Source organism: Lampetra planeri, chromosome 77 (genome assembly GCF_965212315.1).
Source record: "Lampetra planeri chromosome 77, kcLamPlan1.2.h2, whole genome shotgun sequence".
NCBI lineage: Eukaryota > Metazoa > Chordata > Hyperoartia > Petromyzontiformes > Petromyzontidae > Lampetra > Lampetra planeri.
This window is the reverse complement of record NC_136182.1, coordinates 3165636-3186187: the sequence shown is the minus strand read 5'-3', so window position 1 is coordinate 3186187 and position 20552 is coordinate 3165636. Positions and strand designations below refer to the sequence as shown.

At 52.4% G+C, this 20552-nt stretch overlaps 1 protein-coding gene across 3 annotated transcripts in view; it reads right to left on the bottom strand.

Moving 5' to 3' along the window:
- Positions 1-20552, bottom strand: part of TATDN1 (TatD DNase domain containing 1) — a 48186-nt gene that overhangs the window by 26903 nt on the left and 731 nt on the right. For 2 of the 3 annotated variants that reach the window (XM_078621014.1, XM_078621013.1), the window contains exons 2-5: positions 17010-17075; positions 16515-16564; positions 15591-15654; positions 453-593 (exon numbers count right to left, since the gene is read on the bottom strand). In XM_078621014.1, coding sequence (XP_078477140.1) covers positions 453-593; positions 15591-15654; positions 16515-16564; positions 17010-17075 — 321 coding nt within the window. Of the gene's footprint in view, positions 1-452; positions 594-15590; positions 15655-16514; positions 16565-17009; positions 17076-20552 lie in introns of those variants that run through there. The other variant, XM_078621015.1, reaches the window with a different exon arrangement.

The following is a 20552-nucleotide window of genomic DNA, read 5'->3' as shown; positions in this document are numbered from 1 at the left end:
TCGGGGGGGGGTAAGTGAATGATTGAGGGGATGGGTGGGTGAACGAGCGAGCAAGGAGTGAGCGAGTGAGTAGATGCATGGGTAAGTGGGTGGGTAAGTGGGTGAATGAGTGGGCAGGTAAGTGAGTGGGTGGGTGAGTGAGCAAGTGGGTGAATGAGTGGGTAGGTAAGTGAGTGGGTGAGTGAGTGAGCGGATGCATGGGTAAGTGGGTGAGTGGATGAGTGGGTAAGTGGGTGAGTAAGTGAGTGGGTGGCTAATTGAGTGAGTGAATGGGTAAGTGATTGGTGGGTGAGCGAGTGAGTGAGTGGGTGGATAAGTGAGTGGGTGGGTGAGGGAGAGGGTGAATGAGTGAGTGAGTAAGTGGATGAGTGAGTGAGTGAGCGAGTGAGCGAATGGGTGAGTGGGTCGGCAAGTGAGGGAGCGAGTGAGCGGGTGAGCGAGTGGCACCTCACCCAGCCCACACTCCCCGACCGCCGTCACCTTGGGGGCTCCGCTCCGTGCCAGCGCCAGGAGGCGCTCTCCGTAGGTCTCGGACTCCGCCTCGAACTCGGCGCAGCGAGTCGGGTGGCAGCCCACGGTGCAGAGGAAGCGATCTGTACCAGTGGGGCCACCGCAGAGACTCCTCAAACAGAGACTCGGGACTTACACAAACAGACTCACACACAGAGGCTTACACAAAGACTCACTACACAGAAACTCACACGGAAACTCACACAGACACTAACACAGAAACTCGCAGAGAGTAACACACAGAAACTCCTGACAGAGACGCACCACACGGACTCATATACAGATTCACACAGAGGCTCACATACAGACTCACACAGAGACTCACACAGAGACTCACATACAGACTCACACAAAGACTCACACAGAAACTAACACAAAGGATCACATACAGACTCACACAGAGACTCACATATAGACTCACACAGATACATATAGACTCACACAGAGACTCGCGTAGAGACTCGCGTAGAGACTTATCATCCTCACAGCAGCTTTTGGCTGGCCATCGAACAAATACTGTGGTCACTGCATTATCGTGCGGCACTTTCAAATGCGCTGCTTCTGCGGCCGTCTGGAACGCTCACCCTTACGATATTACGATATTAGGAAGTTGCATAGGAAGCTATGCAACTTTGAAATAACAATCGAGATTGACAAACTCACTTCTTTAGAACTGCTCGTTGTTGTATTTAGTTTGTTGTCCTCCGATTAGCGCGGTTGGCTACGTACGGTGGGAAAGAAGTTCAACACGCACATAACACTCTACATTACACTACACACACTACGCTATACACTGCACACGACACTTTACACTACACTGTCATACACTAAGGTCCTATACATAACTATAAGCTACACTATACACTACTATACATTACACTATGCACTACGATACACCACACTACTATACATTACACTATACACTACTAAATTGAAAATACATTTTGTAGAACTGTTGCTTGTTGTTGTTGCTGTGTTTTGTTTGTTGACCTTACCCCCCGCATCTCCGATTAGCGCAGTTGCCTATATACCCTGTTGCGAAAGAAGTTCAGCATACATATGTAGTGACATAAGAAGGGAGGGGCTGCTGGGGGCTCTGGGTTCCCGGGCGGGTCCAGACACTTAAGCCTCTGGGCGCCAGGCGCTGGGTTTCCAGGGGGTCCAGACGCTTAAGCCTCTGGGCGCCAGGCGTTGGGTTCCCAGGGGGTCCAGACGCTTAAGCCTCTGGGCACCGCCAACGGGGGGGGGCTGTGTGTGCTCTGTGGGATGTCTGGTGGCGCACACGGCCCCACCCCTTGTTGGACCAGGCCTAAAAGGAGAGCTCCCTGGACGATCGGGGCCAGTCGTAGCTCAAGACCCAAGACCCAAGACCAGCCATCGGAGGACCCTGGGACACTGTGAGAGCCAGTGGTGGGACTCTGGAACTCCCGACTCTACGACCTTGTGAGAGCGAGTTCCAGAGCGTAGCCAGAGTAGAGTATCTAGGCTGTGTACCTAGGCTGTGTACCTAGGCTGTAACAGAGTATCAGGACTGTTGGAGTGTTGTATTGTAATAAACAAGTTACCTCTACAAGTGTCTCCGGAATCCGTTACATTTGGCGTCAGAAGTGGCAATGGAGACAAGAAGTAAGCCACGTACCTTCAGTCCTGACGGCGATGAAGAGGAGCAGGCAGGGATGGGGCGGCCAACGCCGGCCGACAGCGACGCTGCACCGCCGGCCGACAACAACGCCGCACCGCTGGCTAAGCAGCTGTCTGCTCCGCCGACCGTCCCCTCTCCAGCGTCGGGAGCAGAGATGGAGGAGGCGCTGCTTCGCCTCGCGGAGCTGCTCTGCGCCACCGCCTCCCTCCTGGGCGAGATGCGGTGCTCGCGGCCGATGGCGGGAGGGAGAGATGAGGCGCGGCGCTCGCCCGAGCCCGCCGCCACCATTCCCCCCACGGATGTGGGAGATGCTTCCGGGTGTGTCGTCACTTCTGCCGGGGAAGCAATGACCGCTGGGAGCGATGTCACTTCCGGGCCCAGCGTGGGCCAACCCGACGACGCCGCGTCATCAGCGCTGCGTCCCTCACCGCCGGGTGACAGCTGTTTGCAACCTAGCAACGCCGCGTCATCAGCGCTGCGACCTTCACTGCCGGACGACAGCTGGCTTCAACCTAGCATACCGCGTCATCAGCGCTGCGACCGGACAGTGAGGGCGCCATTCTTACTGTAACCAGCACCGGGGCCGGCACATCGACCGACACGCTGGTCGCGGCCTTTGCTGCTCTGGCCAAAGGTTGGAGGTCGGGAGACCAGGCCCCTGACACTTCGTACATTTTACGCGCTCCGGATTAATGATTTTTTTGTTGATATTCTCTTCGTTGTCGTCGGGGAGTCGTGACTGTTGTTGGGTAAACTGTGTGGAGCTTCGCTCGTGAGTGTTGTCAATGTGTGTGCGAAACTTTGCTTGTGATTGTTAACAATGTATGGTTTGTATTGAGCTTTGTTCGTGATTGTTAATGTATAGCTTGTGCTGTCATTGTTAACGATGTATATACTGTATGGGGCATTTATCTTGAGATGGTGACATGCTGCCAAGGATTTGGAATTGTCATGCTGGCTCTAAAATATCTTGGGGTGCAGATCCTGACCAGGATGGCCCAACGGGTGTTGCGTGTCTAACACGAGAGTTATGGTCCCGTCATGCTATTGCTGACGGCTTGACCTGACAGCCCGGATATTGAAACACTCCGTGGCATGTCTAGCCTAGTGGGCTGTGCGCTCACATGGCTCGGAGAGTGTGGTCCCGTCATGGAATCGCTGACGGCTTGACCTGACGGCCCGGAGGTTGAGACCCTCCGTGGTGCGTCTGGAGCAGTAGGCTCGCCCTGACGGCCCGGAGATTGAAACACTCCGAAGCGCGTTGAAACAGTGGGCTGGAGATTCGTGGTGTTCAGGTGTAGTTGTCCCGTTACGTTGGGATTGTATCCCTCAGTTGTTAGGGTGCATGTTGTGCAGGGAGTGAACGATGGGTCGTCTCAGATCGGTCGGTACAGCTATATGCTGCGATGCGAGTCTTGGAGAGAGATTGGGTCTCAGCTCGGTCGGTACAGCTATATGCTGCGATGCGAGTCTTGGAGAGAGATTGGGTCTCAGCTCGGTCGGTACAGCTATATGCTGCGATGCGAGTCTTGGAGAGAGATTGGGTCTCAGCTCGGTCGGTACAGCTATATGCTGCGATGCGAGTCTTGGAGAGAGATTGGGTCTCAGCTCGGTCGGTACAGCTATATGCTGCGATGCGAGTCTTGGAGAGAGACTGGGTTGAAGCCCCCCGATATGGCCGACGCGTGCTACTGGTTGTGATGCCGCGTCAGAAAGGCGGTGGGGTGGTAACACGGAAATTCCCCCCCGATATGGCCGACGTGCGCAGTTTTACGATGGAGGCGCCACGTTGGAAAAGCAGGGGGTGCTAACGGTTGACATGTAATGTCGGTGGTGGTCCTCATTGAGGGCTGCTGGGACGCAAGCACGGGATGCCTTTTGGAGATGCGGTTCGTGCGTGCGGCCACCATTTATGGACAGGAGCAGGCAGATTTATTTTGTTTGTGTCATGTAAATTTTATATATATATATATTTTTAAATGTAGATACTGGAGCAGCCCTGAAGTGCGACTTCTTTGCCCAGTACATGGGTCGGCCCTGAAGTACGACTTCTCGACCCGGGACGTAGACAGACGTCCGGATAAGTGTGTGTAGAGGGGTGATAGACATGTTGGTCTTCGCCTTCTCACCACTTGATGGATGGAAGGGTGGCAGGGTTGTGTGGATCCCTGCCATCCATGCTGTGATTGTGTGATTTCGGTTCGATTACCGGTGTTGGTTGTGCATCCAACGCGTCGGAATCTGTATATTTGTTGTTAATTCCCCGTTTTCTATGCAGATCCCGAGGAGGGCTAGGTGTGCCGCGGGTCGTTTGTTCACATGTCATTGCTTCACCTTTTTGTTGATTGATGCTTGTATATAGTGTAAAGTTGTACAGGTTGGTTATGGTATTTATGGTTGCTTTCTTGTTCTCTTTTCTTTTCCTGTTGAGGCTCGCGTATTTTTTTTCTCTCTCTCCCTTTTGTTAATTTAAACTTTCTAATTATTGACAGCCGGGACGGCTGGAGGCTACGTAGAGGGGGGTAATGTAGTGACATAAGAAGGGAGGGGCTGCTGGGGGCTCTGGGATCCCGGGCGGGTCCAGACGCCTAAGCCTCTGGGCGCCAGGCGCTGGGTTCCCAGGGGGTCCAAACGCTTAAGCCTCTGGGCGCCAGGCGTTGGGTTCCCAGGGGGTCCAGACGCTTAAGCCTCTGGGCGCCGCCAACGGGGGGGGCTGTGTGTGCTCTGTGGGATGTCTGGTGGCGCACACGGCCCCACCCCTTGTTGGACCAGGCATAAAAGGAGAGCTCCCTGGACGATCGGGGCCAGTCGTAGCTCAAGACCCAAGACCCAAGACCAGCCATCGGAGGACCCTGGGACGCTGTGAGAGCCAACGGTGGGACTCTGGAACTCCCGACTCTACGACCTTATGAGAGCGAGTTCCAGAGCGTAGCCAGAGTAGAGTATCTAGGCTGTGTACCTAGGCTGTGTACCTAGGCTGTAACAGAGTATCAGGACTGTTGGAGTGTTGTATTGAATTAAACAAGTTACCTCTACAAGTGTCTCCGGAACCCGTTACACATACATAATCGCATACAGTGAGGGAAAAAAGTATTTGATCCCCTGCTGATTTTGTACGTTTTCCCACTGACAAAGAAATGATCAGTCTATAATTGTAATGGTAGGGTTATCTGAACAGTGAGAGACAGAATAACAACAAAAAAATCCAGAAAAACGTATTTAAAAAATGTTATAAATTGATTTGCATTTTAATGAGGGAAATAAGTATTTGACCCCCTCTCAATCAGAAAGATTTCTGGCTCCCAGGTGTCTTTTATACAGGTGTAGGGCTGTTACGGGAGGGCTGTAAGTGCATACGATCCAATGGGTAACAAACACAGTGGGCGGAGTTACGGGAGTACACGGGGGGGGTGCCCGCAGCGACGTCCGCATCAGGCAGCCTGGGGGGTTGTGATCCTGATGGGGGGTATAAAGGGGGAGGACAAAGAGAGCTCGGGGCTCAGTCTGGGAACAAAGGAGGAAGAGTGAAGATCCTCTAGCTAGAGCCCTGGACTCCCCTCGACGCCGCCCTTGTCAGGGCTGCAGAGGAGCGAGCCAGAGGCGTGGTTCCGTGAACCAGGGTTAGACCCTGGGACTCCGGAGACCGTAGCCCGACTCACCAGTGTCGGGCCAGTTAGCCTCCCCTAGCTCGTTAGAGGAGGACTTGGGGATAGGTGAGATTAGCTAGGGGGTATCCCCAGTTATCCGGGTGAGGGGGCCGCTACCCCCTCTAGTGTTGTCCTGTACCGATAAGCTGAAAATAAATATACGTGTGCCTCAACCTGGGTGTCCAGCGTCTTCACCGGTACTTCATCTGGTGTCAGAAGTACTACGGACATGGAAACACGTCAGACAGCTCGAGCCAGAGTACCGGAGGAGGACACTGCTGAAGTCGTTGAGCCCGAGGCGGCTCACCAAGACATGGCGCAGCCGGGGGCCGACGCGTTCCTACCGGGGCATCGGCATGAAGAGGGGCCGCAGCCAGACGCGCTACGGCTGGCTCACGAGAGACTGGCGGAGCTACTGTACGCCGCTGCCGCCACGCTGGAAAACATCACGCGGCTGGGGGCTGGTGGTCCACCACGGGGCGAGGGGAGCCGTCAACCTGAGCGCCTTCCCGCCATTTCTGAAAACTCAAGCTTTGAATTTCCCGCCATCGTCACGGCAGCTGCGGAGGGCGTGGCCGGGCTCAACCTTGGGTCCGACACCGCTCTCGCTGGGACAGCTGCGTCATCTCCAGCGGAGGGAGCGTCATCACATCCGCGACAGGCGATTCCATCTGCCATTCGCGCCGACGCACAGCCGAGTCCCGGGGATAGCAGCCTACAGACGTCCAAGGCGAACGCTGCGCTACAACAACGGCTGCCTCCGCTTAAAGAATTTGTTGGTGCAGAGGGCGACTGGGGCGGCTTCCAGCGACGCTTCATCGCCCACCAAGAAATGGCAAGGTGGTCCGACGATGAAGCCCTCTGCGCGCTGCCGGCGCTCCTCGACGCAGACGCGCTCGCCGCCCTCACATCGGCGCCGAAAGAGAAGCGGTCTACTCTGCCGAAGGCACTACAGCTGCTGGCCGGGGTCTATGGACCTTCAGCGGAATGCAGAGAGCGGTTCTACGAGCGCAAGCGGGGTGAGAAGGAGTCGCCCCTGGCATACAGGACGAGCCTCCTAGCGCTGGCTAAGACGGCTTTTCCCCGTATGGACGACGATGGCGTGGACGCGATGGTCACGGAGAAAATACTCCTCCTGGCAGACGACCTGGACATCGCTGTCGTCGCACAGGAGGACGCCGAGATGACCTCTCTTCAGGCGGCGCGCCTCCTTCACGCCAACCTTCTGTCCCTGCGGCGGAAAGCCAGCAGGGCATCGGCAGGGCGTGCGGTGGCTGCAGCCACCCTTCCGACGGAGGAGCTCTTCGCCGTCGACCATCGACGGCAACAGGCGCAAGAAGTACGGTCGGCCCGGGACGGGTCAAGCCGTTTCAACCGCCCGTCGTCTCCACCGGGGCTCCCGCGGTGTTTCAACTGCGGCGTCCGGGGCCACGTCGCCTCGGGGTGCCGCTCTCCTCGACAGCGCGGGACGACGGCTCGACGGGACGCCGGGCCTCCTCCTCCCAAGCTCCAGCAACATGACCCGGCGAGTCGCGGCACCACACATGTTTGGCCAAAGCACCTACCCGTTGCACGCTCTCGCACCACAACAAACGGGGGGCCGATGTCGCGTTGCGAGGGGCTAACGCGGATCACTGCGGGGACTCAAATCGAGCCCAAACAGTGGTCCGTGTTGGCCCATCGCGTGGTAGCCGCGTCGTCAGGGTCGTCGGCCGTAGTCGGACACATTGACGGGGTAGAAGTACGCATCTTGGTCGATACGGGGGCATCGGCGACAATCATTTCGGAATTAATTTACAATATTCTGCCCGTACAAAGCCGGCCTTTACTGCCGGTTAACGTCCCATTCTATGCCGCTAACGGGGGCTCTCTCGGCATCATGGGACAGATTCGAGCGCAAATTTCTATTGGGGACATCAAATTGTCGGGGCCGATTTTCGTTTCCTCCTCGCTGGCGGTTCCGTGCCTGCTGGGGACGGATTTCTTAGGTAAAATGCCCATTCGTATTTTGATCGACCAAGGATGCATTGAGCTTCCATCGGGGCGGCGCATGGCGTTCCTGCCATCCCCTGCGGCAGCTCGGTCGGCGTTCGCGACGGTACCGGCGTTCGTCGTTAAAACTGTTCGTGTGCCGCCGGGAGCTCAAATGCTAGTGCCTCTGAAACTTCGTAGGCCCTTCGCTAAGGGCATAGGGGATCAGGGTGTTTTGCTGGGACCGTCTAGGGCCGGGGTTAATGGGCCTCATTTGATTCCGGCCCAGACCGTCGTAAGAGGGGACGGGGACCCTTTCATCGCGGTCCTCAATGTGGGATCACAGACGGTGGTGGTTCCTCAAGGGACGGTGCTCGCTCACGCGACGCCAGTGCCCTGCGAGGAACCTGTCGCGAACCACGTTGGCACTGCTTCCCGGATGCTCCCACATTCGGACAGCGATGAAGGGTGGATCGACGCGCTTTGTGCGGGATCGACGGACCTGACAAATTCAGAGCGCCAACAGCTTAGAACGCTACTGAGGGAATTTTCCGACGTTTTCAGTCGTGATAAATATGATTTGGGTTGCACTCACCTGCTGCGTCACCATATTGACACGGGTGACAGCGCGCCAATTCGCCAAAATCCGTTTCGGTTAAGTCCCGCCGAAAAGGACCATGTCAAATCGGCTGTTGATGACATGTTAGCCGCCGACATCATTTCTCCCTCCACCAGCCCGTGGGGAGCGCCGATCGTCCTGGTTAAAAAGCAGGACGGCTCGTTGCGGTTTTGCGTTGATTTTCGGCGCCTTAATAAAATTTCGGTTGCCGACGCATACCCGCTCCCACGGATGGACGAATCGCTGGACGCTTTGGCGGGAGCGCGATTCTTCTCCACACTAGATTTACTTTCGGGATTCTGGCAGCTTCCTCTGGACGATGATTCTAAGCCTAAAACTGCTTTCCGTACACCGCACGGCCTGTTCCAATTCAACCGGTTGCCGATGGGCTTACACTCAGCGCCGGCAACTTTCCAGCGATTGATGGAATTGGTTTTGGCTGGATTGCAATGGGAATCGTGCCTGATTTATTTGGATGACGTTATTGTCTTTGGTAAAACTTTTGATGAACATCTCCAGAGGTTGCGGGCGGTTTTCCTAAAGATGCGGGCTGCTAATTTGAAATTTAAGCCCCAAAAATGCCATTTGTTACGCGAGTCGGTGCGTTATTTGGGGCACATCGTAGGGCGCTCGGGTATTGCTACCGATCCCGCCAAAACGCAGTGTGTCAGCTCCTGGCCGACTCCCACCTCGGTGGGAGAGGTCAGGAGTTTTATTGGCTTCGCATCATATTACCGACGCTTCGTCGCTAATTTTGCAACGATTGCCAAACCCCTACACGCGTTAACATCTAAAGGGGTTCGGTTCCACTGGGGTCAGGATGAGGAAGCTGCTTTCTGCTCCCTTCGGGACGCGCTGGTGAAGGCTCCTCCCTTGATTTACCCAGATTTTTCGAGGCCGTTTTTGCTCGACACCGACGCGAGCAACACGGGTATTGGAGGCGTGCTTTCCCAGGTGGTTGACGGCGTGGAACGGGTGGTCGCGTACGGCAGTCGGGTGTTGTCTCCAACGGAGCAAAGATATTGTGTCACCCGTAGGGAACTGTTGGCAATTGTCTATTTCATCCAACAGTATCGCCCATATCTGTACGGTCGGCATTTCACCGTCCGCACAGATCATGCGGCACTGCAGTACGCCCTGAAGGTTCAACAGCCATCGGGACAATTGTCCCGATGGCTGGAGGTCCTCCAGGATTTCAGTTTTGAAACCACTTATCGTAAGGGCGTTCGCCACACCAACGCTGACGCTCTGTCACGGATGCCAACCGCCTCCGAATGCGCATGTCTCCTGGGGTCGGGGCGTTGCAAGCCAGTAGGGGACATGATGGTTCCGGTCCTGGCGGCGGCCGCCGACGATGAAACGGTAGTCCCCATTGATATCGCCGAACAGGGGAGAGATTCCCTGCTTGGATTGCCCGTTGATGAATGGGGGCGCCTCCAGTTGGAGGATGCCTCCCTCCTCGCGTTGCGTCGTCGCGCCGGGGAGAGGGGGCGTGTGACGGGTCATGCCGACGCATGGGAAACCCATGCGGGCTTGCTTATGCATTGGGACGGGAAATCCCAGCGTCACCGGCTGGTGGTCCCTTCTGGCCTACGAGGTAAGGTGGTGTGGGCTGCTCATGAGCGCCTCCTCCACCTAGGTACCCAGAAAACACTCGCCTTGCTCCAGCTGAATTTTTTTTGGCCGGGTATGACAAAGGATGTCACTGACCTGTTGGCGGCATGCCCTCAGTGTGCGCAGCGCAAACCACCGGCACGGGAGTCGAACCCGCCCTTGCAATCCATCCAGGTCTCCAGAATAAATGAACTGGTCGCACTGGATATTCTGGGGCCATTCCCCGCCACCTCCAGGGGAAATAAATATTTGCTTACTGGGGTCGAATATTTTACGCGCTGGCCTATGGCCTGGCCCCTGGCGAATCAGTCGGCAGCAGCCATCGTCGACGCCTTTGTCCAAGGTTATGTCATGGACAAAGGTGCCCCGGAGCGGTTGTTGACCGACCAGGGTAGGAATTTTTCGGGGAAACTCATAAAACAAGTCTGTGATCTCCTGGGAACGAAAAAAATTCGAACCTCCCCCTATCACCCGCAAACGGACGGGATGGTCGAGCGTCTGCATCGCACCATCACGTCTATGTTGTCGCAGCAAGTTTCGGACTCACAGGCTGATTGGGACTTACATATTCAAGGGGTTCTAGCGGCATACAGATTGGCTCCCCATGCTGCGACGGGGTTTTCACCTTTCTTTCTTATGTATGGCCGCGAACCCGACCCACCTGTTCGGGCACAGTTGCAGATCCCCGTGCCGCTGGGCAAATCTAAATTGGACGATCACGTTAAATTTAATCTTGACAAACTGACTGAGGCGCGGGATGCGGCGAGGCTAAATTCTGACAGGCGTCAGAAGGCGAACGAGCGCCTCAGACTGGCTCGCGCGCACGTGCTGCAGTGGAAGCCGGGGGACAGGGCATGGCTGCACTGTCCCCAGGTACCACTCGCGACCTCCTCTAAACTCGTACGCCCGTGGCGGGGCCCCGTCGAGGTTGTTGAGGTTTTGAGGCCTCAGTGCGTTCGAATCCAATGGGGGAGGCGCCGGTGGTTTGTACACCCCTCTAGGCTGAAGCCGTTTGTTGCGGTGCGGGGGCCCACGCCACGCACGCGAGGCCAAGCATGTGGGGGGTCGACCGACTCGGAGGGTCCGTCGCTGCTCTCGCCTGATGTGTTGCCGGCTGTCCCACCCACAGGTGTACCGGGAATGACGGGCTCACGCCCTGGAACCCCCACAGGTGATGCCGACAGTCGCGCGACTTCAATCGCGACCTCACCTCGAATGGGACAGCCGCCACCGGATGGTCCGCCGTCCGGGGTTGCCCCGTGTGACGGGCCTGCGGCAAGGACGCGCGCTAAAATGCGCAGACTCTTATAATATACAGCAGGAAGAAAAAGAAAAAAAAAAACTTTTCTTATTTATTTTCCTTCACGTGTCATGGTTACTGTATGCTGCGTCGGTGGTGTGCTCCTTGCACACTGAGTGTGTTGTGTTGTGTGGGCGCGGTGTGGGTGTTGTGGGTGCGTTGTGTGTCGTGGGTGTGCTGTGTGTGATGGGGGAGTTCCTGGCTAGTTGTACATACGTGCTTACGGATTTCGTATTTATGCGGGGGGGGGGGGTGCGCCGGACATTCCCTTCGGGGGTATGGTTGTTGTTCTTGTTGTTGTTCTGCTATTTGCATTTTGTTGAAAAAATGAGGCACACACGGGGTCGAGGGGTAATTGTTCCTTTATTTGGAATTGTTGCAGCCGGGACGGCTGCGAGCTGTAATGGGGGGGGTGATGTAGGGCTGTTACGGGAGGGCTGTAAGTGCATACGATCCAATGGGTAACAAACACAGTGGGCGGAGTTACGGGAGTACACGGGGGGGGTGCCCGCAGCGACGTCCGCATCAGGCAGCCTGGGGGGTTGTGATCCTGATGGGGGGTATAAAGGGGGAGGACAAAGAGAGCTCGGGGCTCAGTCTGGGAACAAAGGAGGAAGAGTGAAGATCCTCTAGCTAGAGCCCTGGACTCCCCTCGACGCCGCCCTTGTCAGGGCTGCAGAGGAGCGAGCCAGAGGCGTGGTTCCGTGAACCAGGGTTAGACCCTGGGACTCCGGAGACCGTAGCCCGACTCACCAGTGTCGGGCCAGTTAGCCTCCCCTAGCTCGTTAGAGGAGGACTTGGGGATAGGTGAGATTAGCTAGGGGGTATCCCCAGTTATCCGGGTGAGGGGGCCGCTACCCCCTCTAGTGTTGTCCTGTACCGATAAGCTGAAAATAAATATACGTGTGCCTCAACCTGGGTGTCCAGCGTCTTCACCGGTACTTCACAGGTAACGAGCTGAGATTAGGAGCACACTCTTAAAGGGAGTGCTCCTAATCTCAGCTTGTTACCTGTATAAAAGACACCTGTTCACAGAAGCAATCAATCAATCAGATTTCAAACTCTCCACCATGGCCAAGACCAAAGAGCTCTCCAAGGATGTCAGGGACAAGATTGTAGACCTACACAAGGCTGGAATGGGCTACAAGACCATCACCAACAGCTTGGTGAGAAGGTGACAACAGTTGGTGCGATTATTCGCAAATGGAAGAAACACAAAAGAACTGTCAATCTCCCTCGGTCTGGGGCTCCATGCAAGATCTCACCTCGTGGAGTTGCAATGATCATGAGAACGGTGAGGAATCAGCCCAGAACTACACGGGAGGATCTTGTCAATGATCTCAAGGCAGCTGGGACCATAGTCACCAATAAAACAGTTGGTAACACACTACGCCATGAAGGACTGAAATCCTGCAGCGCCCGCGAGGTCCCCCTGCTCAAGAAAGCACATATACATGCCCATCTGAAGTTTGCCAATGAACATCTGAATGATTCAGAGGACAACTGGGTGAAAGTGTTGTGGTCAGATGAGACCAAAATGGAGCTCTTTGGCATCAACTCAACTCGCTGTGTTTGGAGGAGGAGGAATTTCTGCCTATGACCCCACGAACACCATCCCCACCGTCAAACATGGAGGTGGAAACATTATGCTTTGGGGGTGTTTTTCTGCTAAGGGGACAGGACAACTTCACCGCATCAAAGGGATGATGGACGGGGCCATGTACCGTCAAATCTTGGGTGAGAACCTCCTTCCTCAGCCAGGGCATTGAAAATGGGTCGTGGATGGGTATTCCAGCATGACAATGACCCAAAACACACGGCCAAGGCAACAAAGGAGTGGCTCAAGAAGAAGCACATTAAGGTCCTGGAGTGGCTTAGCCAGTCTCCAGATCTTAATCCCATAGAAAATCTGTGGAGGGAGCTGAAGGTTCGAGTTGCCAAACGTCATCCTCGAAACCTTAATGACTTGGAGAAGATCTGCAAAGAGGAGTGGGACAAAATCCCTCCTGAGATGTGTGCAAACCTGGTGGCCAACTACAAGAAACGTCTGACCTCTGTGATTGCCAACAAGGGTTTTTCCACCAAGTACTAAGTCAAGTTTTGCAGAGGCGTCAAATACTTATTTCTCTCATTAAAATGCAAATCAATTTATAACATTTTTGACATGCGTTTTTCTGGATTTTGTTGTTGTTATCCTGTCTCTAACTGTTCAAATAAACCTACCATTAAAATTATAGATTGATAATTTCTTTGTCAGTGGGCAAACGTACAAATTCAGCAGGGGATCAAATACTTTTTCCCTCACTGTAGAGACTCACATGGAGACCCACAGAGATCGAAACACTCACACAGACACACTCACAGAATCTCACAGACTCTCACAGAGACCCACGAGACACTCACACAGACACACACATACTCACAGAATCGCACAGACTCTCACAGAGACTGAGACACTCACACAGACACACACATACTCTCAGAATCTCACAGACTCTCACAGAGACCCACGAGACACTCACACAGGCACACATACTCACAGACTCTCACAGAGACCCAGACACTCACAAGATAAAGACAAAGATCCCCCGTATAGCCTGTAACAGGCTGTTGGGAAAGTGCTATTGGCGAGGAATCATTGAAGGCTGGCACGGCACATGAGAGGGTGGGTGGCAAGCACCATGCCCGGCCGCCTTTGTCTCCCCAGTGACGATGATTTTTACACACTGCACCAGGTACTCATTTGAGAACGAGTCGGCCTAGTGGAGGCCCAGGACCGGTTCAGATAATCGTCACCGTTTTTGGCCATGAGCGGGAATCGAACTCTGGTCATTGGGTTCGTACAGCCCCCCACACACAGACACACACAGACTCACACACTTAACAATGCCTCACAGACACTCATACAGACTCACACAGACTCATACAGACCCACTCACACACTCACAGATGCTCACAGACTAACACCCTTAACACTAACTCACAAACTCACACAGACTCATAGAGACTAACACCCTTAACACTGACTCACAGACTCACACAGACTCACAGACTTTCACAGACTCTTACAGACTCTCACTCACACAAACTCACAGAAACTGGCACAGACTTGTAGCCTGCTGTGAGTGTGAAGCTTTGGAAGCTGCTGCTCACAGACTCACACAAACTCATGCAGACTTAAACACACACAGACTCGCAGAGACACAGAGACTCACAGACTTAACACACACTCACAGACTCACATCCTTAACACTGACTCACACAGATCCGCACAGACTCGTAGACTTAACACTGACTCACACGGAATTACACAGACACGCACAGACTCACACAGACTCACACAAACTCACACACTCACACGGACTCCGACTCGCACAGAGTCTCAGTCTGTCACAGACCCACACAGACCACACACTTAACACAGACTCACAGAATCTCATAGACTCTCACAGACTCACACCATTAACACGGACTCACAGACCCTCACAGACTCACACAGAATCACAGACTTACTCAGACTTATAGGGACTGACACAGTCTCGCAATCTGTTGTGCGTATGATGCTTTGAAGCTGCTGCTCGCAGACTCACACAAGCTCATGAAGACTCAAACAAACACACACAGACTCGCAGACACACATAGAGACTCACAAACTTAACACACTCTCACACACACAACCTTAACATTGACTCACACAGATCCGCACAGACTCGTAGACTTAACACTCACTCACACGGACTGACACAGACTCGCACGGAATTACACAGACACGCACAGACTCACACAGACTCACACAGACTCACACACTCACAGAGACTCATACGGAATCACACCGACTCGCACAGACTCTCAGTCTCTCACAGACGCACACAGACTCTCACAGACGCACACAGACTCGCACAGACTCGCACAGACACATACAGATACAAAAAGACTCAGACTCACATAGAGAATCACAAACTCACACAGACTCACAGCCTAAACACAGATTCACACAGACCCATAGCCTTAACACAGACTCACACAGACTCGCAGACTCACACAGAGTCATAGCCTTAACACAGACTCACCCTGACCCTTACAGACTAACACAGACTCACACAGACTCATAGCCTTAACACAGACTCACCCTGACCCTTACAGACTCACACAGACTCGCAGACTCACACAGACTCACACAGACTCACAGACACACACGGACTCACACAGATTCAGACTCGTAGCCTGCTGTGTATATGAAGCTTTGGAAACTGCTGGGATAGTGGAAGCGGAGGGTGAGGAGTTCACCTGAGGTGTGAGCCAGTGCCAGCGCCTCCTCACTGTCGCTCAGACTGCCTCCCGTGATGATGAACTTCAACAACATCGGCAACATCATAAACAACATCACCACCATCAACATCATCAATATCATCATCAACAACATTACCATCCACATTATAAACAACATCACCACGATCATCGTCACCACCATCTTCCACATCATCAACATCACCATTATCAACATCACCACCACCATCATCAACAAAATCATTATCACCACCAACATCATAAACAACATCATCACCAACATAATTATCAACAACATAATCTACAATATCATCACCACGATCATCATCACCACCACCATCCACATAATCAACATCACCATCATCAATATGACCATCATCACTACCATCATCAACATTATCAAGACTATCAACATCATGACCATCACTATCCACATCATCAACATCACTAACATCACTATCACCACCAAAATCATCACCACCACCACCAACATCACCACCATCATCATCAACATCACCATCACCATCTCCAACACCATCCACATCAATATTACCATCACCATCCACAGCATTGCCAGCACCACCATCATCAACATAACCATCATCAACATCACTAACATCATCATCATCATCATCACCACCATCATCATCAACATCACCACCATCATCAACATCACCACTACCATCATCAACCCCATCCACATCAACATTACCATCACCATCCACAGCATTGCCAGCACCCATCATCATCATTACCATCACCGCCACCATCATCATAACCACAACCATCACCATAACCACCACAACCATCACCACCATCACCACCACCATCACTACCACCACCATCATCACCATCATCACCAACACCACCATCACAACCACCACAACCACCACTATCATCATTACCATCACCACCAGTACGAACCTTCTCAACGCCTGCATCCACCGCTCTGCGGATGACATCGTCAAAGTCGTCTATCGGGAGAGACAATGGGGAGAGCGGTACTCACTCAAATACTAATTAAATTACTCCCTCACCCACCAACCCATTCATTCACCTACTCACTCACTCAGCTATTCACACACAGATTCACCAATTCACATTCATTCGCTCACCCACTCACCCACTCACATTCATTCGCTCACCCATTAACCTACTCACCCACTCACTCACTTACCGACTCACTCACATTCACTCACCCACTCATTCACATGAATTTGCTCACCACTCACCCACTCACTCACATTCACTTACCCACCTACTCAATCATCTACTCACATTCACCTCTGAGTGATACATCTGTGTGAGATACCTCTGAGTGAGAGTGATACCTCTGTATGAGAGTGATACCTCTGATTGATGCTTCTGCGTGAGTGATAACTCTGTATGAGAGATACCCTCTGAGTAAGAGTGATGTACCTTTGTGTTTTTGATGGCCTCTGTAGATGCCTCTGAACATGGGGTCTGTTAGGTTCACCCCAATATCTGAGTGAGAGAGACACAAAGACACACATACGGATATGTACACACAATATCAACAAAAACGACCATTGACCACTCAGTGGCGGTGACGTCACGACGGCGCTTGTGCCATGCTAGCTGCACTTTCAGATACAAAGACAATGATCCCCCGTATAGCATGTCACAGACTGTTGGGGAAAGCGCTGTTCACGAGCAGCAGTACCCATGAAGGCTGGCACGGTACACGAGGGGGTGGGTGGCCAATACCACAGTGGTGTTGTTTACACACCGCACCAGGTAACTCATTTGAGGCTGAGTCGACCTAGGGGAGACCCAGGGTCGGTTCAAATAATCGTCACTGGTGTTGGCCGTGAGCGGGAATCGAACTCAGGTCGCTGGGTTCATCGCACAGTGTAGCGCTGACCGCTGTGCTACCGCACACACACACAAAGATCCCCCGTTTAGCCTGTAACAGAATGTAGGGGCAAGTGCTGTTAGTAGCAAGTAGTAGCAGCGCCTATGAAGGCTGGCACTGTAGCACAAGAGGGGGTGGGAGTTCAGCACTCACCACGCCTCTCGTATAAGCTGTTCATTATTTATACATATTTAGTGATTTGCTTAACTTTGTTCTCTATGTTTCACACCTATCTGTAGTCATGAATTGTCAGTCACTGTTGTAACTTGTAGGACCCCGTGCCCATAACTGGAGATCTGTGAAAGAGCTTTATAGCTCATATTCTTTGGGTCTTTCGGTAAAGTCACGTAGATAGGTTCAAAAAAAATAACCTATCTACGTGACTACCGAAAGACCCAAAGAATATGAATTCTGCAGTCACGAAAGCTTTAGGTCAAGATATAGCTTTATAGCTCGTTGCATTCCTCCTTCTGCAGTCTTAACATTATCCACAATAGAAGTGTTTGCGGGTTCGAGATTGCATAAGTATACATGTCATTAAACTCGCCACTACCATCCCAACACAGCCAATCAGTGAGAAGTTTGTCACGTAACACAATACGTGGCCAATTTAGTGACTAGTTCAGCACTAAACCTGTTGTTGTGTGTTGGAGAGTTAAACCCACAGGAACATTTACACAATCCGAGTAGCTGGTGATTACAACAACCACAACAAGCAGCATCATTGGCGTATGAAAAATAAGAATAGGTTTTACCCTTTCCGGCAATAAAAAACCAGATACTTTTTGCAAAGAATCAAAGACTGCATTAACCACACGTATTTGTGAACATGCAAACATGCTATGATAATATATGGGCATTGTCTTTGAAACTGATTGGCGTACACCAGAAACAGCAGCCTTCTTCATGGCCGAGTCTATCAGTGTCAGACCCGAGAACAATGCCAAAATTCGAACAGTACAAAGACAATGCACATATCAGATCACTTATAGCTCGGGTGAGCACATTCATCAGAGTTGTGGAGAAATCCTCTTTTTCGTATATTTGGCCTGAGACGGGCTGGGATAAATGTGATGTCGTCACTTGAGAGTCCATCAGGGTGCGAAGACCAGAGGGGAGGGTCAATGTACATGCTTTGCGATCTCTATTAACATGCTAATCTCTCACATTAACATAGCCACCTCAGGGTGCCCGCCGTGGAGGCCGCTCAACGATCTAACATTATGATGCTCATTTTTACTTGGCAGCCCTTTGATTGGTGGGAAAACCTACCACCGTCGCGGTCGCTGCCCACCACTTACATTAACATTGGCTGCTGACATTTGGGCTAAGCCCATTTCAAACCTTTATAAACAGTTTACCTTTAGAAGCTAACCCCCTTTTCCTGATGACGAACGCTTATGCTGCGATCGAAACATCGTAGTTTTTTTATTTTCTCTGAACCTATCTACGTGACTTTACCGAAAGACCCAAATAATGTCTCCCTATAGTGGCGATGTTTACTACACGTCCACTACGCCACATTAAGCAGTCACCTTTGCTCACTAATTTCTGCCCTGCACTCAAAGCTCACTTATTGATGATCCCTAGCTCACCCCATGACCCCCCACACTCTCCACCTCATAACCACCACCGTTACTGTTCCCTCTCATTATTCTCATTATACGGCTACCACTCATCAACCCCTCATTCAATCCATTCATCATTTACTGTCATCAATCTCGCTTTCACTGAATGCACGCATCACCATCACAGATTCGCGTCCAATTGCTTCCTCTCATCTATTTCATTCACCTCATCTCCACCATTACATTCATATGTTGTGCGCCCTTGTTAATTCTGCATAAAGTGCCTTGGAGAAGGCGCTATAGAAATTATTGTAAGATAAGCCAACTCATTTGAGCAGGGCCGGATCAAGGTTCGTGTAGGCTCGAGGCACTTCTGTTTCGGCAGGCCTATCAGTGAGGACTTTCCAGCAGTTGTCACTGCTGCTGTCCATGTCACCACTACCGCCGCTGTCACCTCCGCCCGTTTTTCACGCGTCAGTACTTCGTCCGGATATGCTCAAAGCCCAAACATCTGACAAGCCGATCAGCCAGTGGCTCTCCAGAATGTTTACACTGCTTTAAGGATGTATATCTGGCCATTGTAGTCGGTCCACCCCGTCCCCTCTCCTGTCGAGGTGGGAGGTGCAGGATCCGCTCAATAGACAATAAAAATAATGATTAGTTTAACACGTAGGCTTTCGCGACCAATATCATCCATGATAGAGGTTTTTTGGGTTAGATCGCGTAAATATATAAAAGTGTCGTTAAAATCCGCCACCATGTGACAACCCTTACCAGTTGGCTGTGTCGGGTGGTGGCGGGTTTTAATGACGCAATCTAACTAAAAAAACCTCTTATGGAAAAATAATGAAGCTTGGAGAAGATGGGTACGTGACTCTGCATTGTGTTGTCCTCCAGAGAAGTGGGAGCGACCTGACCACGGCTGCAACGGCGATCAACAGACTCAGCCTCTACGTCACAACACAGCTGAAATTCTCGGTCAAGAAGATTGCCCCGAATCTACATTTGGGGCGCGCCTCGTACTCTGGTCCAATCTCCGATCACCATTTGCCTGCTCTTAAACAATCCACACCTAGTCTACCTGCAGCTATGCAGAATGGTTTCCGATGTTACTATATGCTCGAGTGCACAATTATCCAGCGCGGTGTGATTAATCATTAATAAAAAAACAGGGGTAAAAATTAGTTTTCATTGACACTTTAATTTTCGTAGGCCCCAGACACAGTGCCTACTACTGTGGCCTATTGGATAATACATCCCTGGTGGGTGAGTGGATGAATGAAGAGTGGGTGGCTGGGTGAGTGGATGGCTGGGTGAGCGGGTGAATGAGTGGGTGGCTGGGTGAGTGGATAGCTGGGTGAGTGAATGAGTGTGTGGCTGGGTGAGTGGCTGAATGAGTGGGTAGCTGGGTGAATGGGCGAATGAGTTGGTGGCTGGTTGAGTAGGTGGCTGGGTGAGTGGGTGAATGAGTGGGTGGCTGGGTGAGTGGATAGCTGGGTGAATGGGCGAATTAGTGGC